Raw genomic sequence first — 24,774 nt, 5'->3', positions numbered from 1 at the left:
TTCTTCCCAGTTTCTTTTTATTAACTAAGATGAAAAGCATGAAAATCTTGTGCCACAAGACTTCTGGGTGATTTGGCGTCCTGAGTAGATTAGAATAATATCTGCCTGGCAGATAATGAGACTGTATGGTTTCTATTTATCAATGAATCTGCCTCCTCACCCCTCCAAATCATGCCTGTACCTTATGTGCAAGATTATTACTTAAAGTTGGACCCTCTCCTCCCACTCCAATGACAGCTCACAGCCATTGACTGGTTTTAAGTGTTTCACTTCTGTTGGGGAGCAAAATCTACACCCTGAAGAACAAACTTACCAACAGCCTCTTTTCAGTCTTCGACAAGAATTTGAATATGCCCCTCAAGGTCTCCAGTGTACCCTTTTGCAGCTCTGATACACACTGTCTTTCATAATTTTTAAAATGGCATTGTCCGATAGTTGTCTACAAACATAGAAAGCAAGGAAATTATCTTTCACTTTGGAAGGAATAAAATGTGGTTATAATAGTTCAAATTGCTTTTCTTTCTAAAATATATTAAGTACATCTGAAATTGTAAAACTGGTTTTGATAGAATTATTTGGGAGAGAGGATCTGTGGCAAAAGCACATACAAAAACTCAGAAAACTTATGGAAAGTTGGATAGGTCCTAAGTTGATCAAAATGGCCTTAACCTATAGAAATGTGAGAAGTGAAAAAAAAAAGACCTTTAAAAATTATACATGAAACAATAGCATGAACTATCTAAATCTGTATTTTTTTTGGGGGGGGGGGGTTACTGGGTATTTAACCCAATGGTGTTTAAACACTGAGTCACATCCCCAGCCCTTTTTATTTTTTTAATACAGGGTATCACTAAATTGCTTACGGCTTCACTAGGTTGCTAAGGCTGGCCTTGAACTTGTGATCCTCCTTCCTGTCTTCCAAGTTGCTGGGATTACAGGTGTGTGCTTCAAAATAGTGATGTAAATATTGCTTCCTATAGAAGGCTCTGTTTCTGATTTTCCAACAGTTGGCTTCAAGCTTTATAGAAAATTCTACTAACTAAATTTCTTCCACAGGTCCACATCACAAAGAATGCATCCTCAAATAGTTACTCAATAAAGATGGGGGAAAGGTTATATTAATTTGTAGGTCAAACCCAAAGATTTTGCTGCTATTCTATAGTTCTAATGCAGTGTATAATGTTCAAAGTATACTCAATGCATGGTGAATGTATAGTTGTGCCTATAAGAGAACAGAAATCTTCATCTTAGCAAAATGACTTAGAAAAAAGGTGTGGTTTGCATTTTTTAAATATTTAAGACACCTCAAAAAGGTCAGATGGAATACATTTTTACCTGGACATCCAAAATGTTGAACAGTTTATCAGTTTGAGGAGTAAAAGAATTTGGTACCATTATTTCCACACTCGCATTTGGAGCCATGCTAATGCCAGTGTTGATAACCTGGTAAGGAAAAAAATTTCAAGCAATTTAAAAATATTTTTCATGAATGAAGAACAGAAATCAATGAGCTTTGAGGTGACCATGCAAGATTTACAGTTGTGGAGGTTTGTAGTTGGTAGCCACATAGCAAAGAGACAGAATATTCATATTGAGAATTTTAAAAGTTTTTAGTGATTTCAAACTCTCTTCACTATTCCTAGCCTCCTCCCCTCCCCAAAAAGTCCAGGCTGATGGTTTATTGTAGAAAGTCTTAAGAGAGATTCTTATCAATATATTTCCATTCCACATTATATATTTTAAAAACATGACCACTTGGTTCTCATGAGTATCCTGTGAAGTGGGCCAACATTCTACTATTTGCCAGCTAAGGAAAAAGCTAAGGGGTATATATGATGTTCCCAAGATGAAAGCTAAAGAGTGGCAAGTGTTGAGATCTCAGTATTCTATCTCTAAATCCTATAATGTTTTCACAAAATAACTATCATAAGAGGATGATATCGGCAGTAAGGAATAAAACGTACTTTTATTCAGGATAATTATAATGTTAATGCATTCAGAAAATTGGAAATGGGTATACTGCTGAATTTTCAAGAAAATACAATATTCTGAATACTTCTCAAAAAAATAAAAAGGGGACAATGTATCATTATTGATAAATTTGGGGATTACAGATCCCTGAAGAAAGACATTGGGCCAAAATATTGCCTAGTGAGAGCTTAATTATAAAACCTGTAAGTCAGAAACAAGATTTGCAGCAATACCTGCATGAGAAAGGATGAGTCACAGACCTAAATGAATATGACAAAATGAAGAGACTATCCCTAGATTTGGGACAGGTGGTAACTGCTAAGCCACAGAGCTGCTGCAAGAAGAAACATCAGCAATGGGTACCAAGCAGCACCCAGGACTATAGACCAGGTCTTCCTGATGCCAGTAAATAACAAAAGCAAATTGTAATTAGGCTACTAACCTTCAGACCTCTAACAGACTCACGACAACTTCAAACTGCATTTCTCCAGTCTGATTTACTCCATTGTAAATTAGAAAATCTTTATTAAACGTCAAAATTGTCATTCTAGAATCCAGCTTGGTTCCTGTTTTATGAAACTGCAAGCCCCCCCTGACTTCTGACAAGCATTTCTTAGGACTTTGAAGAACAGTTCTGACATTATTACATATCAGTGTAACGAAAACTTGAATAGACACAGAATTGATAGGATTTCATTCTTTCTACAGATCTGCACTGTAATCTGCATTTTGGTTAAGAATCACAAGTGATTCTCAAACATTCTGAAAAATATTTTATAAAATATACCTAATACAAAACTCACATCCTTAGGTTGTTATATAACTACGAATGTCTGGATAGCGCTTTTGATTCAAAAAATATTTTTGTAGACATATTTTCTCATCAACATCTGTGATGCAACCAAAACTTGTTTGACAGTAGAAATTTTATTTTAAAAGATTTATATTAGTATATTAATACTTATAGTATTATACTTATAATATACTTATATATAGTAATACTTATAGATCATGATAATATTTACTTTTAAAAAATATTATTCAATAATTAATAAAGTGCTTATCACAGGTCATAAACCTGCGGCCCAAAAGGCTGACCAAGTTGATCCTAAATGGAAAGGGGCGGCATTATATGGCTTTAACTGGTAATGTCAGGGCTATTATAAAGCTTGAATCAAGAAGAGATTTCACTGATTTCCTCCTAAAGATGTCTTCCCCCAGCCTAACTCCCTTGTATGCATCTCCAATGGATTCGGCTCACCCCCTAACTTTGCCTGTTCCATGTGTTACTTCTTTTCCTGCATGCCCTCCCACGTGTCCTGGAAGGAGATGAGGACTTGAGTACCAGGGATAAGAGAAAAGGGAGAAGAGCATCAGTAGCCTAGAAGTAGCCCTGTAGTGAGCTACGGTGGAGGCTATGGTGGGGATGGGATGTTCCGTTCCCTGGAGCAACTCATCAGTAACATCCTTCACAGTTGCTACAAATATCCACACAATTAACTTTGCTTACGTGGAAAGTGAAGTTCATTTTCTCTGTCATACATGCTTCAGGCTCATTTTCCTCACTTGATCCATACACAAATGAAGTTGGGTTCACAAACCTGATAGAAATAAAATCAAAGTTAATTAACTGTCTTCTTTGAAGAGCCACTGTAAATAATCTTTATAGGTGTGTTATAGCACAATTAACATGCTGTAAAAGTATACTATGGAATAATTCTGGTTTCTAGGCGATAATTTTATTTAAAAATTAATGGAATTGGAAGGCCATGTGCTCTGACCTGTGTGACAATGTTTGTTCTCACCAATATCCTCCTTTTATCTTCCCCAACCCTGCCTGGTTCATTCTTCTGACTATTCTTTCTCTTCAGCCCTTAATGATTCATGCTATTTTGGTAACTATAGGATAAATCTTTAGCTTTCTGCTGGGGCTCTTAATATATAAGTCTAACCTATTTTTGAGTTTTTTTTTTTATCCCCCATTCTTGCTGGCTACTTGTAACCCCAAGACTGGGAAACAAGAAAAACACTGGTAGGTTTGGTAAGTTTTTGTTCAGAATACAAGTTGCCCCCTGTCTAAACTTGTGATTAGACATATACATAGTTAGCTAAGGACGTTGACAAAGGCTCTTCCTACTCCATGAGTCTATTTGGCATTGCAAGTTAGATAATACCAAATTAGGGACCCATTAAACAGGAAAGAAATGAGAAATAATCAAATGACATAGTCTTATGAAGTTCAATAGTTGTAGAATATTCCTTGCTCCAAATAATGAGACATAAATAATAGAAAAATAGGAATGTTCTCAATATAAGAAAATTGAAGAGGAGCAAAGAGATAAACATTCAAAACCAGAAGCCATGCAGTCACCTTTCATTAGCTTATCCACTGACTCTCGAGGTTCTGCTCTCCTGTGAATGGCCTTCTTTCTCCTGTTCAGTCTCACAAACTTAGTACTCAATTCCACTGGACACTGTCATGTTATGCTTATTTCAATGGATGTCATCTTTATGGGTGGTTAAAGTGATTGGGAAATTGTTTATATTTAACATAAAAAGTAAAGCTCTGTATTTATTTTGTCCTATATCTCATCTCCGTCCAGTAAAACAATTAGAGAGTGTCTTAATCCCCTGTCTTTCTTTCCACACACCCCTTCCTAAATCAGGGCAGTTACAGCTCAGTAATTAGTAAACTCATGAGGAAGCAATGAATGTTGGCATGAAGGCTGACTGCAGAACTCCAGTCTCACGGGTGTGAAGGGTGGGCTAGCAACACCTGGCAGCTAGCTTTCTCACGTCTCAGTCCATTTGCTACACAGGTAGACATGGTTGTGGACAGTGGTGATTTGGCCAAACTCACACTTCTTTAAACTTCACGCTTGCCATGGCCACTGGGGATGTTTGTGCAAACTGCACACCACGTGTCTCTGGATGTCCCTAGATTGCAAAGCGTACAACTGAAAGGCTGAATGTGCCCTGCTAGAAGCTGATGGGGGCTCTTTCAGTAAGCAATCTCCACCAGCTGAGCTGGGGTTTGATATAGTATCAGTGATGATTATAGATTAAAATAATGAACAGTGAAGCCAGGAACTGCAACACTGAGATAACTGCTGAGGACATAGTATCCTTTTAATTTTCTAAATATGATTCTGTCATCCATGTAAGCAGCAATGGAATTGAAATTCCCTCTAAACTTTCCACGGGCCTCTGTATCGACTTACCCATGAGTAGTTAGCATAACCTCATATCTCAGAGGTATTGCTAAAGTCACTTTGTTATCCTCTAGCCTGTCCACGTCTTCATTTTCACTACAAAAACCAGAAAAACATCTTGTTAAATTCATCAAGCACAAAAATCATCTTCAGAGAGTACTCATTACATATTATATATACCTAATAAACTTAGAGGTTTAACTAGTTTGGGGGATAAAAGAAAATGTGGTAGTAAAAAAAAAATTAGGATGGAGTTAATAGAACTTTTTCTCATTATTTAAGCTGCTATCATTTGCTTCTAATCCTAGAGGGATTCTTGTTTGCTTTTTAAAAACAAAGCATGTAAGAAAAGTTTGTTCTACAATTAATTGAACACAGATCCATGGTTCTCCTAAAATTTCTCTCAAAATTCAGGGGTTCATCTACTAAATTTTATTTTATTTTTTAATAATCAAATATACCAGGAGGCATGCACTGTGATGCTGAGATCCTCTTCTGCTCTGTTGAGTGAGCTCACATCCAGGAGAAAGCTAATATCTATCTGCAAAACATACACAGAAAAGGGCCATTTTAAAATAATCTAAAATACATCTTTTTGTCATCTGAATTTATTTTTCTTAGTAGTTTATTTTTTTATGGAACACAGAATTGAAACTATTCTAGAGGCATAAACTACCCTCACTTGGAAGTAAGATATAGGGAAACTGTTTAATGGCAATTTTCAAGTGCAAGCATTTCCATAAGTGACATTCAGAAACAAAGCCGACTCTGAATGTAAAGACAGGCAGGTCCAGACGGACAAAATTAGAAATGCTTTAACAACTTGAGTGAGGACTCTTGCCAAAAAACACCTTTTCATACAGCAGAGGTAACATGCCTGGCAGACAGGGCCACCTGGGGTGGGTGGGGGGAGTGTTGGGGAAGGGGGAACGGGGGTGGGGAACAGAATTCTGATTGACATATTCACTTGCCCATCTCGACATAAACATGTGCCCCTCCCCTTCCTAAACAGTGCACATTGCCAAGAATATAAACACAAAGCTCAAAGATCTTAGGCCTGGTTGGTTTTGCTTTCTTTGCATCACTTAGCTACCTACCCTACATAAAAAAAATAAGAAGAAGAAATAAAAATATATACACACACATATGCAGCATAATAGAAAAATACAAATTTATGTTACTAAACAGAAACCATTAATGCTACATGCTTACCTGTGAGAGATGATCTACATATATGTAACCAACGCTGCAATCAAGTTTCACTATGCCAGAATTATCTGTTACTTCACAGTTTATTTGCTTTTCTTCCTAAAATTAAAAAAAAAATGACTGGTTTGGGTAGGCAGGGAATAAGAAACTTATATGTTTAGGGATGGTTTTTGAAAAGCAAGTCATCCTGGGAGTATTTATTTCCTAGGAAGCAATTATCTGTTTACTTTGAGGATAAATAGAAATACAAATAAATGGTGTTTGTGTGTGTGTGTGTCCTAATATTCATATAAATTATCCATAAAAATCTTCTAGACATGTAGTTTTCATTCACTTTAGTATATTTCCCATTTAATCTGCAGTCTAATTCCTTGAATAATCAGAATGAAAGGGATCCATAAGGTCTGATATGTGAAAATGTAGGAGGTACTTAAGCACAATAACTATAATCACAATTGGTATGTTTTAAAAACATATTCCCTGAATACCTGAAGTTTTTCAACTCTTTCTTTCTAAATAAGTTCCCAATGCTCTAGAGAAAGGGGTTAATAGATATTTGTGAGAGGTCAAAGGCCTGGCTCAAAAGCCCTTGGTGTGAAGAGGTGGTCCCTGGATATGATGTGGGTAAATTTGCTAAAGGTTAGAGAAATTGGGAGAAAGTAATTGAGCCTCTTCTCTGAAACCCAGCCTTATTACTATCTCACTGATGAGTTTAAGTGCCTGTGACTGAGGCACAATGGTAAGGAAAGGTCTCCGACTACTCTAAATTCTTGTGGGAAAAGTAAAACTTGTCTAAAACCTGGCTTGACAGCAGGATTTCAGAATCTGCGGAGGACTGCAGCCTCTGACATATTAAAAGTCCTCTGGGAAGCAGGCAGAGAGCAGGCACTTAAAATGCAGCACAGTAACTCTGGGTGCCTGGCACAGAGGACCAGTATTGCTCATGCAAGGACCCCAGACAAGAACACTGTAACAGCGCCTCACTGGCCTTCTCCCATAGCAGCTGGGAGAGGGAAGCTGATGCCTTTGGACTTAGAGATCATAGAACTTTCCTTTCTGGTCAAGGGCATGGAGGGGGTCTTGATATGATTGAGAGTCTAAGTGATAAGTCTAAATATTAAAAGTTATGGTGTAATATCACTTATGGTTTTTTAAAATTAAATAAAATACATGTGCATTGTACTCTTGTGATTTTTAGTACTTACCAGTTCTAAAATCTTAATGAAATAAAGACCTGTGGGTAGCTTGACATGCAGAGTGGTCTCAAATGCGTCATCTCCAGCATTAAACAACGACACATTCAACATTAACGTTTTCATGCCCCCCACAGCAAGGTAGGTTTTATTTTCATATGGCCTAAAAATTAAGTAACATTCTTTAGTTCTTATTTATAAAATAAAGATTCTATCTTTATGTCTATAGAATTTATGCTGAACACACAATATTACTTTAGAAATAATACCAACCATGGGAATGAATCCATAAGTAGTTTTAAATCCATATTAAAAGGAATTCAATTCATCAAGTTTCAAAAATATAGTTGGTTATTAATAAAGAAAAGTTTGCTTTTTAATTACAATGGAACAGTGTTTACAGTTTATTTCTCTGCCTAACTTCTCCAATAATTTAAATATATACCTCATTATTTTGTAAAGTTTTCTAAAAGCAACACAACTTTCACTTCTCTGTCGATCTTTGGACAGACATTGAACTAGCTGCTAAACCAAAAGCTTAAGAAAAAGAGAGAACTGGTAGAAAAGGAGAGTGAAAAACAGAGGGCATGTTTGGGTAGAAGTAAAGAAGGCATGGTAAGAAATGCTGTGCCCAGCAAAGGTGTGTCACTAAAATCTATTAGACTAGAATTAATTTCTGAGGTAGGATGGTCGAGCACATCTACAAGAACCAGGCCAAATTAGAAATAAAATCGAAGAAACACTCCACCATCTTGGAATTAAGAAGAGAAGACTGCTTTAAATCCAGACAGGTAAGTTCAAATTCTGGCACTACACCAGTTCTTTAGACTGGGGTGTCCTTCAGCGTTTCTAAGCATTGGCCACTCTGTCAGTAAAATTTACTATTCAGGTCTTGTACCTTCCATGAAATCCTCAGAATGTCTTAAATATGAGGAAATTTAGGCTTACGGAATTTATTCAAAGATCACAGTTCTAAAATCTCAAAGCAAATGCAGGTTTTTACACAGCCCATTTTCTTTTCCAGCAAGACAGAATAGCGTAATGCAAAAGAAAACTTTCAGTTCCAACATGTTATGATTTTATAAGCTTTTCCCAAAGACAGCAAATTCTTAATTATCTAGTAATTTAAAAATTAGAAGAATTAGTTCGAAATAGAGAAGGATCTGACCCAAAGTAAATAATCAGGTGAAGATATTCCTAACAATAAAACAGGTAAATATTCATCTAGCATTTTAGAAATTTGAAGTTTCTTCAATGATGTTAAAATTGTGCTGTTCTAGTCAATGTTTATATAAAAGCTTAGAATTTGAATAAATTACAGAACAGCACTTATTGGTTGTTTTGAGAAATGATTAAAGACAAAGAATACATAAGAATAAGAACTTGTTTCAAAATTTTTGCTTTTATTTATTATTTGAAGGTGCATGAATCACTGACTATAATTGAAAGTTCATGTATAATAAATCAGGTGTCATATTTGATGTTATATAAAATAATTAGAGCACATTTCACTCTCTCCTGATCTGATACAGCAAAGGACATATCTGTACATAAGTGTAAATAAATATAAGAGAAAGTTATGAACAAAGGGCTCTGGGAGTCCAGGGAAGGAAACCACTTTTGCCTGGGAGTAGTAAAGCGATATTGTCCTTTGATTTTCTATTAATATGATCATTTAGGTTGGCTATTCCAAAGATCTTTTTAAAACTAAACTCTGAAAAATGTCTTGATTTAACTTGAGTTAATCTGGATTATACCCCTAATAGATCTCTGTTTCAAACTCTTCAATTGTCACACTGTCAGAGGGTTGTTTTCAACAAAGCAAACCAGACAATGTATGTGGAGTAGCCTAAGGGCTTTTGAGATGAATCTTAACTCCTTAGCTTAACATGTGAAGCCTCCAAAAGCTGGCCCTGCCTCACTTTCCACTGCACAATTTATTTTTTTTTACTTTGGTTATATTAACCTACAAACGGGTACAAACCCATTATTCATTCATATTACCCACCCCCCACCACCTTTAACACCTTCTCGGCTTCATGCACCTGGAGAACCTGTACTTGTTATTCAAGATTCAACTTCAATACCAATGACACTAAGAAGTTCCTCCAGCTGCACCCTGTTCTGGATGCAAGATGCAAGGTGCAAGGTGATGGCGCCCTCACCCCTGGACACATACACACCCAGAGGCACCCTAGGTGCCTCTATAACATAGTCACATTTCAATGTCAAGTCTCTGTCTGGTTCCCCTCTCCATGTACTGTTTTCTTGAAGAGAAGTTACCACATCATGATTATCAAAATTTTTTTCAGAGCCTAGAAACAGTGTGTAATGTATGTAGGCACAGATGCAAGCATTGGACATACAAATGGGTCGGGCTACACTCAGAGAACATGTATAAAAAAAAAGAAAATTACTAAGTTAATGACTTTTACGTTTATGAAACAATATAATTTTTGTCAAATTATAGCTGGGTAGCCATGTTTATCTGTTCTGTGAGGTACATAAATTTTAAATGTTTCACCAAGAAAAGAAAGTAAATATCTAGCACCACCACATTCATGTGATCTGTGCCCCACCCCCAAACTTCACATTTTACAACTCCTGATAGACCTACTGAAGGCATCATCATGCGACCCTGGCAAAACCACTACTAGAAATTGTTCATTCAGAATTATTAATTCTCATGAACCTGACAATGTATATACAAAATTATAATTTTGGACATTTTCCCCCACTTCTGTAATTCTAAAAAATATACCTCCAAGAAATGGAACAGTTCACTTAGTACTTGAAAGTTTTTCCCCTCTTATTCTGATCTTCTCCCCCTTGAAACTCAATTTGTTAAAGTATGTGTATGGAGAAAAGCATACAGTCTAAGCTACAGCCCAATTTTTATAAACTTGAATACACACATGAGACTGGCACCCAGATCAAGAAAAATGTATTAGCTGCACAGGAAACAACTGTGTCCCCTTCCTCCTGGCCAGCCACTGAATTCGTTCTTAGTAGTAAAACTGGTGTTGTCCATTTTTTATATTTCATCTAAATGATATTCGAATAATCCTTTATATATCTTTTTTTTGTATGTGTCTTTTTCAACTCCAATTTTTTTAAGATTAACTTACATATCTGGGCATTAACTGGGCATATTTCCTCCTCTCCCTTTCTGTATATCTGTCTATCTTGGAGCATATTTTTTAAAAAGTTTTGTTTTTCTAAACCCAGGATTAATTACTTAAAATACCTGAATCTTGGTTTGATGATCAGCTTTCAAAACAGATTTAAGCAACAAAATATACTAAAATGAACTATTTTAACATAAGAAAATAAAAGATATATAATTATCATAGAAAAATCAAGAATATCATAGAGCTCATGAGTGTCCTGCAAACTGCTGCCTAAAGGTCAAATTCATACCTCTGCCTGATTTTGTAAATAAAATTTTATTCAACGACGCCATATTCCGCTCTTGCACTTCAATGACAACTGAGTAGTAGAGACTGAGATCTCAGTTCCCCAAAGCCTAAGATATTTACTGTCTCTTCACAGGAAAAATTGGGTCAGCTTCTGCTATAGAGCCATCTAACTGATGAGAACTTAAATACAAACATAATATTATACAATATAATATTTACTCTAAGTAATTAAAAATTACTCTGTATTTTTCTGACAATAGGGGCTTCACAGCTTTGGGTGACATAGAAGGTAGTCATCTGTCCTCGGAAGTCATGCAGTTTTAGAGAAGGGGATGCCTGGTCTTTTTAACTCCACAGCACTCTAAATGTGGAAGAGAAAGGAAAGAAGAGCACTTCCATGGGTACCATCTCTAGCTTCTGGTCCTTGGTTTTGAGAAGCTGACTTCCAGTGAAAAATGTGGAATACCTAATAAAGCAGTAATCCTAAACTTCAGGGAGGAAGCATTGATGGAGCAAGGGTGTGTTCTCGAGGATGTGGGCAATGGCTGGGACTTAGTCATTCCTGTCGCAGCCTTTGGGTTAAGTCCATGCAGGTCTGCTTGATGGTGCATGTTGAACGGGAGGGGGGACGTGTGTGGGAACACAGCCATCCTACATCCCTCTACTGTCCTGTAAACGTGTTATAACTGACGGAACCTGAGAGGTTCCAAAAGTGAACTTCAGCTTGACATTAAAGTCTAATTAAGACTTGTAGAAGAGCTGCCTAGAAATAGACGTTTATAAAATATTCTGGCTTGTAACCAAAGCATTAGTCACTGAACACCTTTGGGAAAGAAGTTGGCACTTCGACAAGCAACAGAAGGTGAAAGCACTGCATAAGCAGCCAGGTTCCAAGACAACAGCAGATTAGAGCGAGACACACGTTCACATTTCTGCAGCGAGAAGTGACTTATTTTCCATTTTTAAGCAATTCTGCTAGATTACCATAATTACAATTCTACTTTTTGAAAACGTCCATCTTACTGTATCTTGATTCATTAACAAGATGCCACAGGAAAGATGCCCACCAGCTTTCTCTGTGAGACACAATAAAGGACCAGGTGCACATCTGGAAGTGCGACAAGACTGAACCAGAGCCGTCCCCGGGACTCATAGTTCATTCTTCATTAAAACATGCATAATGCAGACCTGAAATTTACAAAGCAGCCTAGAATCCACATAACTTCCACAAATCAAGGTACTGTGTGCATATGGAATCATAACTTAATAAGTGAAAGAGGAAAAATAGAAAAATGATATACTGCAGCACCTGGCTTTATGTTTCTCCCGAGTGAACGATATACTTTTATTTTGAAGGAAGTGTTTGTGTCATTATAATATACTTTGCCTTGATGAAATGAATTAGGGCTTCATAGATAACTGTTTTTTAATAAAGATGCTAGAATGAAATATAATGTAAACTGATATCACACTCGCTTTGCTTTGTCAAGATATGCGATGCATTCATTTAACCAAGTAGCCTGCTGCCAGGGGCCTTTAGTTCTAAGTGAAATTTTATCCTCTGTTTTGCTTTATTATTAACATAAAGAAAAAAAATACTAAAAAAAATTCTTGCCTACTGGAATAGGTCAGTTAATTGTCATTTAAGAAGATTTTAGTGAATAAAAGTTAAAGTCACTGAGGTCCAGGGGAGGATAGCAGAAGAGCTTAGAAGACTGGACTAGCAATGAGCTTATTTTAGTGCCAAAAGCACACGATTACTCCTGCCAAGGCACTGTGATGTGAATGAGGCATGTTTTTATTCGAGTTGCTTTTATAGGTGCTAAGACCATAGTGGCAGGTACTACTCGTTGCTTATTATCTACACAACAGTGATTTCCAGTATTGTAGCCTAATAGACCCTGGGTTATTCAGGTAGTAGGTAGCATTCCCTCGGCAATGCAGAAGACAGCTTGTAGGTCAGCTTTAGAGAATGAATCATGGCTGATCTAATATGACCATGATGACTCCATTTTCCTTCAATCATGATACGTTCTGGAGAAAGCACATGATGAAGGGACTTGGTTATCAGAATACATCTGATAAGATACATCAGATACATCTCAAAAAAAAACCTCAAAAAGAAAAAAACACTTTTGCTTTTGGACCTTTTCTTCTTTCTGGGAACCTTTGTGCTGCTGCAGCCATTTTGTAATCATGAGGGAAAAAAAAAAATCGAAGCAGGAAAGATAATTGTCAATGTCTAATCTCTGGTAGTACTTGCCAAACCTGCAATAATCTCCTCTCTGCAGATTGTTTATTATATAAAATAAATTTCCTTATTGTTTAAGTCACTATCAGTCAGGGATTCTTTTACTTGCAGTTAAAGTGTTTTCAATGGATATGAAAGTGATCACTTAGGGAAAACTGGCATCACTTACCCTAGACATGTGACAGAACTACAGAAGAGCAGTATTATCATTTATATCAGCAATCTATATGAAAGATTTGATTTTAAAACTTCCAATATGATGGCTAATATCTGCTGTTATGTTTGTAATCTTCATAAAGTCTTATTTGTTCATCATTATTTTGCAGTGAAAATCCATTTGAATGTGAGTTGTCATCTTGAGAGTTTAGTCACACAGGAGGAAGCCTTCACTTAATGAAAAGATGAGATGTCGTGCATAAGCACCGTTTAGTGTACTGTTGGCAGTTTATTATTATGGGCTTAAGAAACGCATGTTCTTTACCGAGTAAATACATTTACCTAAAACAGCTTTATGGATCTGAAGCATATAAACACCATTAATGCTAGTGAAGTTACAGCCAGGAGATCTGTAAAGCATATGGTCTCAGCTTACTGTTACTGAGAAGGGACAGAGGACACCAAAGTAGGAGAGGTATATTTTTGCCTGATAAAGTATAATTTACTAAAAAAAAAAAAAATGCAAAACAGTTTGTCAGAAGCTTTCACTGTGAGTCTGAAAACTTAAATTAGAAGAGTTTTCATTTGAAATTTCCTTAAATCCTTTATCGTTTACCAAATAGAAATAGCTTATAACTTTCCTAATTGATGCAGAAAGCCTGATGCCGGCTATTCACACCAGCACCGGCGCCCCTTAAACCCTCCTAAGCCCAAGGACCTCACAGCCAGCAGCATCCTGTGGAGGAGGTCATTTGGGGAGCCAAAAGCCAAAGATCTTCGGGGCGGGGGGAATGGCGGTGGCAGACAGATAGGAGGAGAAGGGGATCAGGATGGCATCTTGGAGACAGAAGGAAAAGGTGTTGAGAAGAGGAAATAAAGAACTGCCAATGCTTCCTGTTTCCAAGGGGACTCAAGCAAAGACCGAAAAGCACCTCCTAGGCTTTAAGTTGAAGGTTCCTCTCCAATGTATTCTTTGACCCTCTCCATGGTTAAGTAAAAAACGTTCACACACAAAAATTCTTCAGTTGAGCCTACTTGTTCCCTTAACCAATAACTCTCATTGGGCTACCTGCTGAATTTATTTTTATCTTAAAATTTTCCAGTGAGTGCCCTTTTATCCCGCCTTTCAGATGCTGACTCCTATGACCCCTCTGAGACCTGCTATTTGATCTCCAACTTGCGCTGCAGCACTAAATCCACCGTTTTACAATCTCCATTGATTATTTGACCACAGACGTGGTTTTCTTCTTAGTTCTCTAAAGATCCCTGTTTGATCTCTGAAAGGGGTTCCTGTGCTTAGTAGGTTCTTTAAATAAAATTGCAGTCCAGGATTTGATCCTTAGTTTGTTCCTCTTTAAAATTCACACTTCCACCTACTGGGCAATCTCACAAGTCACCAATACGTAGAGGAACTTCCAAATACGATCCTGATGTAGATTTTAAGTGGACAGTTGTATACAGAAGTCTCCCCAAATTCAACACGTCTCAAACTGGATATGAAACTTCTTTCATATCCCAACCTCCAAAAAATAGTTTATCATTTTCCTGCTGTATTAACCCTCCATCTCCTTCCCTTTTTTATGTTCCATAAATGTAAAATTAACCCTCAACTTGAAGTATGGACTCTCTCTGGTCTTCATTTTCACATCTTCCCCCTGATGTACAAAACAACTTGAATACAGGAACTATCGACATGATACAAGACCTCAATGGTTCATCCTTTATCATAAAATAACACCAGCAACCAATATTTATTTACTTATTACATGCTAGATGTGGTTCTCAGCATATTACATGTATTTTCTTTTTACTGGTTCCCCTTCTATGAACTTAGAAGACCAAGTTGGTTATGTCTTTTCAAGTTTATTGTATATGTATCATTTTGTATAAAAGTTTGAATAATAAGACCAGTTTTCCAGGTGATAAAAAAACTAAGCATTATGTAGTAAATCCCTGTTTTGCACCCAAAACTCTATTAACCAGTACTTATAATGTTAAAACATACCTACAACTATGATAATAATATCCTAAGGCACAATTAAATTCTGAAACACATTCCAAGTTATCAATAAAACATTAAAACATGCTTTGTAAAGCCTCAGTGCTAATATATTCTCATTCTTTGAAAAATGGTAACTCTTGAATGACATGTAGATTATTTTATCTCTCTCAGTAAGACACTGTTCCTTCATAGATATTTAAAGGATGCTAGTTCCCAAGGGTTATCCCTTTCTCTTTAGAACCCATATGCATGTGCCCATTGCACCCTCTTCATGAAAAACAGAGAAAACTTACTTCAAAAATCCAATTTTTTCTAAACTTACTTCAAAAATCCAATTTTTCCCGAAACCCGTAAGTCAGCAGAACAATTTTCATGGGCACAAAACCTTGCAAAGTTTATCTGTAAATAAAATTTGACAACATTCTGAATTTTAGTTCAATCAGTAGATATATTTCTACAAAGTTAAGAACAAGGCATCCATGATACATGAGGAAAACAAATTTAATACATCAATTGGTAACTTCCTCTTTTATCCCTGAGGGTTCAATTTGAGACTCAAGTCGGTAGATTCAAATGACTACTGCAGTGCTAAAGAAACTTAGTGCTTCCAGAGGTAGATTTAAAGCCTAAATTTGTTAACTGAAATAAGGTTTGGGTAAAGTTAAAGACACTATACAGATAACTGAGGAAAATTAGCTTCCAAGATGTTCTTCCTTAGTTTCCTTTCCAGTTTTTGGTGCTCTCGTTTGATCCCACTTATTACACATATGCATGACACTTGTTTATTTTGGCAGATGGCAGGACAGTGATTTTATATTCATTGAAAATAATTTCTAATAAATGTAGAAATTAAGATATTTTACTTTGAGGAAATATTGAAAAAAATTAAACGGTAGTCTGTAGTAAAGGGGCCTGAATTTATTTAATTCTGAACATTTTCATAGGATCCACAAGGTACAAAGGAAGACCTGAAGGATAAGATGGACTAAAGAATAAATTAAGAAATAAACCCAAAGAAAGGAAAATATTAGAAATGGGTGAAAGAAGGAAAGATGCAGAGAATGAGAAATCTAGAAGGTCAGAGAAGGAGCCAGGCAGAGGCAGCAGGAAGTGACTGGGGACTGTCCAATGGCCTGCTAGACCATAACCTGCCTATGTGGGGCTGGTGGTGGGTGGAGGTGGTAGGAGCTGAAGTATAAATCTCCCTCTAAATGGTTAAGTAAATGCAACGTTTTTCTGCCACTCTTATTTGTAAAGCAAGATGTTCTGAGAACCAAAGTATAGATGAATAAAATTTGCTCCTAAATTATTATATTCATTTGATCTAGTATTTTAGACATTGATGATTATAAGCTTGAATATCTAAAATAGTTTAGGACAATGTTCCCTGGACAGCATATGAACTATACTTTTAAACATCCCTGTTGTCTTTTATATTCTGAGTTCTACTGTGTTTCAATGAATGCTATTACCATGCCCAAACTCAATTGACAATATCTTTGTGCTGCTGGACAGTAAATGTCTGAACAGCAGGATTCCTGAGAATAAATGCATCATCAGTGAAACTGAAATATTCTCAGACAACTTTGAAAAAATCAGTTCACTGATTCGAATCAGGATCTACCTTAAAATACAGTTGATCTTGGAATGTGGTTAAAAAAAAAAAAGCATGTACTGAAATTTTAAAAGGAGAAATTATTGTTTAACAAATTTGTGTTTATAAATGAATAAAACTCAGCAAAAGAATTGGATTAAGAAGACAGAGGGACTCCATGTGTAGGGAGAAAGACACAGTGAGAGAAAGTACCACAGAAAATGAGCACACAGAAGACAGGGAATAACTAAGCCAGAACTGCAACTTAACTTCCATTAGGGTTCCTCTCTAGTAATGTATTTTCCTCACTGGCAAGGCATCGAGGAGAGAAAATTTACTTTCTATATAGAGGGGAAACTACTGCTGTGCCTAAGTGCACATTTATTCAGTTCAATACCCTAAAGAGAATATAAGAAAATAAACATAGAAAACAAGACACACCATAAATCTGTTTTGTAAAAAACTCCACAAAAGGTTTACAAAGAATTCAAACTTCCAGATCATTGCTTCCAAATTATGCCATTTAAAAAACTTCTTTAATTAGGTCACCCAGCATTTTAAACAAATAAACAAAAAATATCCCTACCGTCTTTTTAATCATGTCCTTTTCTTTCTTCTGCTGAAGGATTGGCTGAAGTGGTGGGAATTCCTCTGTGCTACGCTTACTTATCACGTGATGCCCAAGGTGATAAGCAGCTTGGATTTGAATGGGGGTGAGGATGTCCCGCACATCTTTCTAAGGAAATCAAAAACCATGAGAATTCATAACAAAAATAGCCATGAAATAAAAAGACATATAATACTTCTTTTCCTGCATAAGAGCAAATACAACACGTAGAAGCAAAAGCAAATCCTTGTCTTTTATCTAAATTGCTTAAAAAACAGTGAAACACAGGGCTGGAAATGTGACTCTGGCGAGAACACGTGCTAGTGTGGCTCAAGGCTTCAGTTCCCAGAACCATGGACAAAAATGCAATGTGTCTATTTTTCCCACAGCAGAAGCATTCATATTTCTTATGAGAAACACAAAATGAGTATAAAATGAAAAACTATGACCATATAATAATAGTCACAAAAGTTTGTATTTGGGTATATTCCATTCTATTTTCTATATATTTTTTATAACTTGGCATATCAATATAATTTATTTATAAATTCTTTGTAAATTGTTCAAAGTTCTAATGAATAATTTATTTAATCTAACATGACCCTATAATGAACTTGCAGTGAAATGATATAACTCTCTGTTTTTTTAATCAAGGTGTTTTTTTTTTTTTTTACATCTATTGGTAATATTAGAATTCAAACTGACTCATCTGACTCCATATTTATGATGAAACATTCTTTTTTGCCATTCATTATGAACCTCTTCTCATACTTTCTAATAGATTATGACTACTATATATAAAAGTTATTAGTTTTGTATATTTAATTTTATATTATAGCCAGTTTATTGAATTTCATTATTAGTTACATTTTAGGTTTATTGTGCTTTTATATTTCAAAAAGAGGTTTTGAATTTATATTTGTCAATATGTAAAACTGTAACATATCCAAAATCTATCCTGTTCTGTATGACATTCTTTTAACTTTAATATCTACTAGTTTCTATACAGCATTTCTTATCCCTATTTCTACTGATAAGTGGCCAAAGTATTTTTATAATGACTAGATTTTTAAAATTTATTGTCTGCTGTCCTCAAATAAATAGCTCTTGAGTTTATTATAAAATTCTTTGATTTTAATCTGTATTTCTATAAACAAGCACTATTTCTCTTTTAAAAAACAATTTCCATGAGCTTAAAAATGATTCCTTTCAGTTGACTATTCCATATTCTCTGCACTAAAAGAAAACATACCTATCAAAATTACTTGTTAACACACATATGCATAGTGAAATAATCCACTAGAGAATAACTTTGATAACATTCAGGATTCAATTAAATAAGCACTTCACCAGATAGTAAAGGTGTTCTGGCATTTCCAGTCTATGGAAACAAATATACAGAATCCAGATATACGACAGGGCATCTCTTAGCACTTGTTTGTCTAAGACCTCTCTAGACAGAAATGCAGCTTCCAAAGTATATTGAACAAAGCAGCTTTCTTTTCCTCCTCATCTACGAGGGTAAGCTAATAAAACTTTACAAATAAAGTAATCCATGAAGATTTATAACAATTCAACTGACAAATTACATGAAATGAGACATGGCAACAAATCTATAGAACAAAATCTAAAGCACAATGAAAATTGAAAGTAGACATGATCTCAGAATTTGAGAGGGCAGGTCACAACCAGCAAATACATTCCACAAACACGGGAGTTAGTGTAGAAATTCTGTGCAGTCTTTATTTTTCTTGGTATTATAATTGTTACTATACTTGGAAGATAATTTGAAAAACTAGTCAGAGTTTAATATATTTCCTACAAACTTTAATTTTTTTCTAACAATTTTCACTTAAAGATCAGTTTGACTCCAATTTTCAAATGCCCATTTCAACTTACAGTTTCTCTTTTCGAACAACAGATTCAATAGAGTCCTTCTTGGCCATTAAAAAAAAAAAAAAAAGGTCCCTAGTGTTTTCACCCAGGCTAGACGTATCATCTTAAACCACACTTGAGGTTTACATCTGTGCTTGAGTTCCTCAGGGTAGACCCATAATGCTATAACTGACAAACTTCTTACTGAGTAATGTCAGTGGACCAAGATTTCAGGTCCACATGTCCACTCATTTCAAGATTGGAATACGGCTTAAATATCACTGCCTAAAAGCAAATAAAATAGATTAGTTTAAATACACCTCAATCAATAATCCCTAATGGATAGGAAAAATACCAATGGTATAGATTATTTATATCTATAGTAACTTTTCATTAAAAATCTAGGAAATAAATTAATAAAGATGACACATACTACATAACAGACTATACTTATTCCATGTCTTTATATAATTCTACACAAAAAGGATGTAATTCTTCTTCTCTTCACATTTGTCTTATCAATATATAAAGTGGCTGAAACTAAGTGGTCTGGAGGTAGAGAACTGGTTTTCCAATCTGGAGACCATTACTTATCTGTAACTTTGGGCAAGTTACATAATCTATGGCATGGTTATCTCATCTGAAAATGGAAACAATGATGGTAATAATACCTACACTATATTCTGTGACTATTAAATGACCATGTACGCAAAATAGTTAGACATGGTAATTATTACATATATTATGCCCCAAATGTAGCTATATAAGCCAACTAAGGAATTACTGAATTTATTTCTTAAAATAAGAACACTGCTGAACATTTGGAGGAAATAAGAAAACTGGACTATTGCCAACCAATGAACATTAAATAGAAAATAAATTAAATAGCAAGTGTTAGACTTCTATTAATTAAATGGTATCTGGAAGATCAGAGCCTGAATTAGGGTACTCAAGGTCTGATTACTTTTCCATTCTTCTGCATAGAGATACTTTTATTAAATTACTTGATAAGTGATCATCTCCACATGAAACCTTGACCATATAGGAATGCTGCAAATCAAGACCCAAATCCCAAGTTATCCACTTGTGAAAATGGAACAGCTTGAAGCCCCGAGTATTACAATAGCAAACTTGATTAAATTATTCCCCAGGTGTAGGAGCTAGACAGCCACTGATTCTCCCTCCACATGTCCACTGTTTTAATTCTTCTCAACAAGCTTGCACTGACCAAATCACATGTTATCTAATTCATACTAATTTTCCACAAGGTCTTCTCTACATCTGGTGTATATTACTTTCATTATCCTAATTAGCTATTAATTATGCTTTTCTTGCAGTATATAAAATGTACGCGCACTCTTGCAAGAACTGTATTTGATTGGTGGAGATATTAAAGTTAAATAAGTGTGAATATCTAAGGACAAAAGCAGTAATGTCAAAAATGTCCCAAAGTGACAAAGTATTTGGGAGGGGAATATGTAGATTTGCTTAAAATTTCTAATATGGGCAGGCATGTGCTAGTATATTTAAAATAATGGAAATTCCATGCCACATTTTTATGGACAATTACATAAAGCAGGGCACCCACAAGCATGCAAATTAGCACATGCCTGAAATTACCCAAAGTCTATCTTCTTGCTTGACTTTCATGGAATTCTATGTCTGGTCAATTTGTAAGCTAAGTTGTAGGCCCCAGAATCTCCTTCTGTATTTATATACTGAAGGAATTTATTTAAAGGTTAGGGCCAAAATATTTATAAAATTTTAAATGGAAAATGATGTCATGGCACCAATATTTTAAGGTATATATTCACTGGTCTACTGTGTGCAAGAAAAGTTCTGAAGCTACAAAACTACAAGTCAGAACCCACATCTCAGTCTATAATCCATAAACCCAGATGTGTGAGAAATAAATATTCTAACGTGCATGCACAAGCACAGAAGAAGGACCACCTAATAAATATAGATGGTTTTTAATTTAAAAAGATGGCTATATTTGTATTCATGAAATGCCCCTTTAGTGCCAATGTGGTGCTGAGGAGGGAGAAGGGGAGACCAAGGCATAGGTTGGAATCTAAGCCAGAACCATCACATGCAATTCTAACCACTTTATCTGGTAAGTGGTTCAGATGCTAGAGAGCTACTGGGCTTTAGGCGTTACAACTTCCTGAAAAAAGATCCCTCTGAAGACAGTTGCCCCAACATTGTACCAATAGAATACTCTCAGATTTTTCCTTGTAGAATTCTTTAAATAGCACTAAGAACACAGAGTCCACAATTTGTTAACTATTTATCAAGTTTCTGCCCTTGGTAATGAATTGTGCTAGCTCCAAGAATACAAGAACACAAAAATGTGAAAGACATTATCCTGCTTCAAAGACTTAACATTCAACAAAATATTCAGATGTGCCAGAATAATCAATTCTCTCCTTGAAAAGCATAATATCAGTAGTTACTTAGCTTATTTGCACTTAGATTTTCAGCAGAATATGTTCATATATAAATCAATTCATCATGTGCTATGATTAAAAAATAACTGCTTTGCAGCAAACAGTACTTCATTAAACTATGTGCATATATTGCTCAATAATATAAGCAAATAGGCCAAGTAATAATATAAATAAAATACCATTTACTAATTAAATATACATTCATTTCCTTGAAATTATGGACAAGATGAGTTTTAGAAGTTGTCTAAAGACTTATATAAAAAATAAAGTATTTGCATTTCAGAAATGCCAAGTTCAGAAAATTAAGAAATGAAGGAGAAGAAAAGAATACACCAATCTACTAAACAGGTAGGCATGTGATTTCATGGTTTTAATTTCATGGTTTTAACATGGTAAGGCCACTGAACTCACTGGATCTTGGAATACTGATGGGGAGAGGTATTCCTGAACCAGCAACTCAGTTAAATATTTCTAGCTGTAATGGAAATGTTGCAGACAAGCAATCTGTTTGGTACTTCAAGCTAGCATCTTTCTCTTCTGCAAATATCAGTGACTATTTTAATGCAGAGATTCCACCAAGATCAACCAAGATATATCATCTACCAAAATATTAAGAGAAATCTCCTACCATGGCTGTTCTAAAATTTCTAAACACTGTTGCAAATTGTTTCTTGGGTTTCCTTAAAACAAAATTGCTTCAAAATTATCTTGTCTTAATAAATCTGATAGATCTAATAAAGTAAATTTGAATACAGTAAAGGCAGATTCATTTTCATACACTTATATGAATGCGTAAATAGTTTCTCATAGAGGAAAGTGTAGCATCTAATTGAAAAGGATTTCCATGGGTACAACACGAAGATAGAGATTTCAAGATGCGGAATTGAGAAGGTCACTTTCCTGTCTGCTCTGTAGGATGAAACCAAGAAAGCAGATAGGCAGTTTCTCAGTAAGGTGAGTGAACAAAAAAAAAAAAAAAAAAGTGAATGTGTGTGTGTGTGTGTGGGGGGGACTTTAATGGAATTTAAAACTGGACATCCAAAGCAGATTGGGGACTCAGGAGGTTCAATATAATAAAATAAGGAAGAAAGCCCCAGGGCCAACAGCTGATGCCATGGCAGAAGGTATTAGCCAGAGCAGTTAGTCCTTGAGCAAAGTGGAGGGATAAGGGAATGAAAAGAACCTGAATTTTTAGGAAACTTGAGGCATGTCTGGGTATGGAGAGTTTAGAGATCAAACACACTGCCCAACTAAACTGAAAGGCAGGCTGCACCACATCCTTGTGTGGAAAAGAAGCCAAATCTCTCCCAGCTGTGTGCAGAGGACACAGGAAGGAACCATTCTGCAGCTGCAGCACAGGGGCCAGCACCTGGGGAGCTGATAACTGGTAACCCCAAGTTTGGCCTGAAATCCAGGCCTTGCAAACCACACTGCATAAGATAGAGTAAGCCTAAGTGACAAGAAGAAAAAAAAAAACATGCAGAGTGGATTACACAGGGGAAAACTAGTCATAGAAACCTTCTCAGCTCTACCCCTCTCCCTCCAATCCAGCTGCTTACAGATGGGCTAGGAGAGATGAACCTGGCAGGGAATTCAAAAGAGGAGGGACAGGAAAGATTGAATTTGGAGACTGAACCTGAGACTGGGAAAACGTATGATCTGCAGGTGACCTAGTGGACTAAGAATTGGATCCTCCACCACATGAGTGGAACCCAGGGGAGATCCTTGGGGTACAGTCTTCCAGTGTGGACCAGCAACCACTGATTTAAAGTCTCTAGACCAACTGGCATTCAGCAAAGAGCCTAGAATCCACCTAAGCCATAAACCCACCTCCAGGAATTCTGCTACAAGTTTACCTCTCTTACTCCAGCAATCCAGAGGGTGGAGCATCATGCTGAAGATGACCCCACTTCACACTGCTGAGAAGAAAAGCTGAGAATCATTTGAACTCTAACAAAGAATTCCTTTAACTTTCACCAAGATTTTTTTGTTTTTGTTTTTCTTTTCTCTGTTTCATTGGGACCTTAATGGATTATAGAGACTTACACATATTCATATTTTTTTCTCATTTCTAATATTTTTGAAACCAGTTATTTTTCATGGAGCATTTTTTTGAGGACTAGGATGTTTAATTGCTATATTAAACTTTTGTTTTGGATTATTTTAAAATTTTTAAAATTTTTACTTTACATATTTTTTCTCACCTGTTTCCCTTGATTCTCTTTCTCTTTTCTTCTGCTAACAGCTAATATCTATTGTTCTCTATTTCACCCTTCCTCTATTACTTATATCTTCTCTCCTCTTAGTAAATATCAAATCCTAAATGACTTCTCCATTCCCTCTGTCTACCATTCAAAACTGTAAACGCTTTTGCAAGCTTCCTGTTTTTACTGTAAGTAAAAATTATATAATTTATGTTTATTGTGACAGTTAACAATGTAGATATCATTGCAGGAACCATTTGGTATAATGCTGTATATTTTTTTCATTAGTTGTTGTAATAATTTGTTTCCTCCTAATTGGTGAGGTACTGAAAAACTTCAGGGACACTTAAGTCCATAGGGTAGAAACTCTACTGCCACAGATCCATACAGTCAAATGGGTAGACACACAAATAACAGGAAAAAGCAATAGAACAAATCACCCCAAACAAACCAAAATACTCCAATGACAGAATCTATCCATACCACCGTGGAAGAAATGTTAGAAAAGATTTTGGAATATACATAGTTAAACTGATTAGCAAGGTAAAAGATGATGTAAGGAGTGCAATTAGAGATAAAATACAGGAAGTAAAAGATCACTTCACTAAAGAGATAAAGATTCTAAAAAAAA

General features: G+C 35.7%; 1 protein-coding gene across 1 annotated transcript in view; it reads right to left on the bottom strand.

Annotated features, from left to right (window-relative positions):
• The window catches only part of Itga4 (integrin subunit alpha 4), an 84,891-nt gene that overhangs the window by 4,383 nt on the left and 55,734 nt on the right, over positions 1 to 24,774 (bottom strand). Inside the window, exons 16-24 of the mRNA XM_026392021.2 lie at positions 17,594 to 17,743; positions 15,736 to 15,812; positions 7,598 to 7,748; positions 6,396 to 6,491; positions 5,645 to 5,724; positions 5,193 to 5,279; positions 3,482 to 3,572; positions 1,336 to 1,443; positions 314 to 439 (exon numbers count right to left, since the gene is read on the bottom strand). Of these exons, the coding sequence (XP_026247806.2) occupies positions 314 to 439; positions 1,336 to 1,443; positions 3,482 to 3,572; positions 5,193 to 5,279; positions 5,645 to 5,724; positions 6,396 to 6,491; positions 7,598 to 7,748; positions 15,736 to 15,812; positions 17,594 to 17,743 (966 nt within the window). The remainder of the gene's footprint in view (positions 1 to 313; positions 440 to 1,335; positions 1,444 to 3,481; positions 3,573 to 5,192; positions 5,280 to 5,644; positions 5,725 to 6,395; positions 6,492 to 7,597; positions 7,749 to 15,735; positions 15,813 to 17,593; positions 17,744 to 24,774) is intronic.

Source organism: Urocitellus parryii, chromosome 1 (genome assembly GCF_045843805.1).
Source record: "Urocitellus parryii isolate mUroPar1 chromosome 1, mUroPar1.hap1, whole genome shotgun sequence".
Lineage (NCBI taxonomy): Eukaryota > Metazoa > Chordata > Mammalia > Rodentia > Sciuridae > Urocitellus > Urocitellus parryii.
This window is presented reverse-complemented; position numbering and strand designations above follow the sequence as displayed.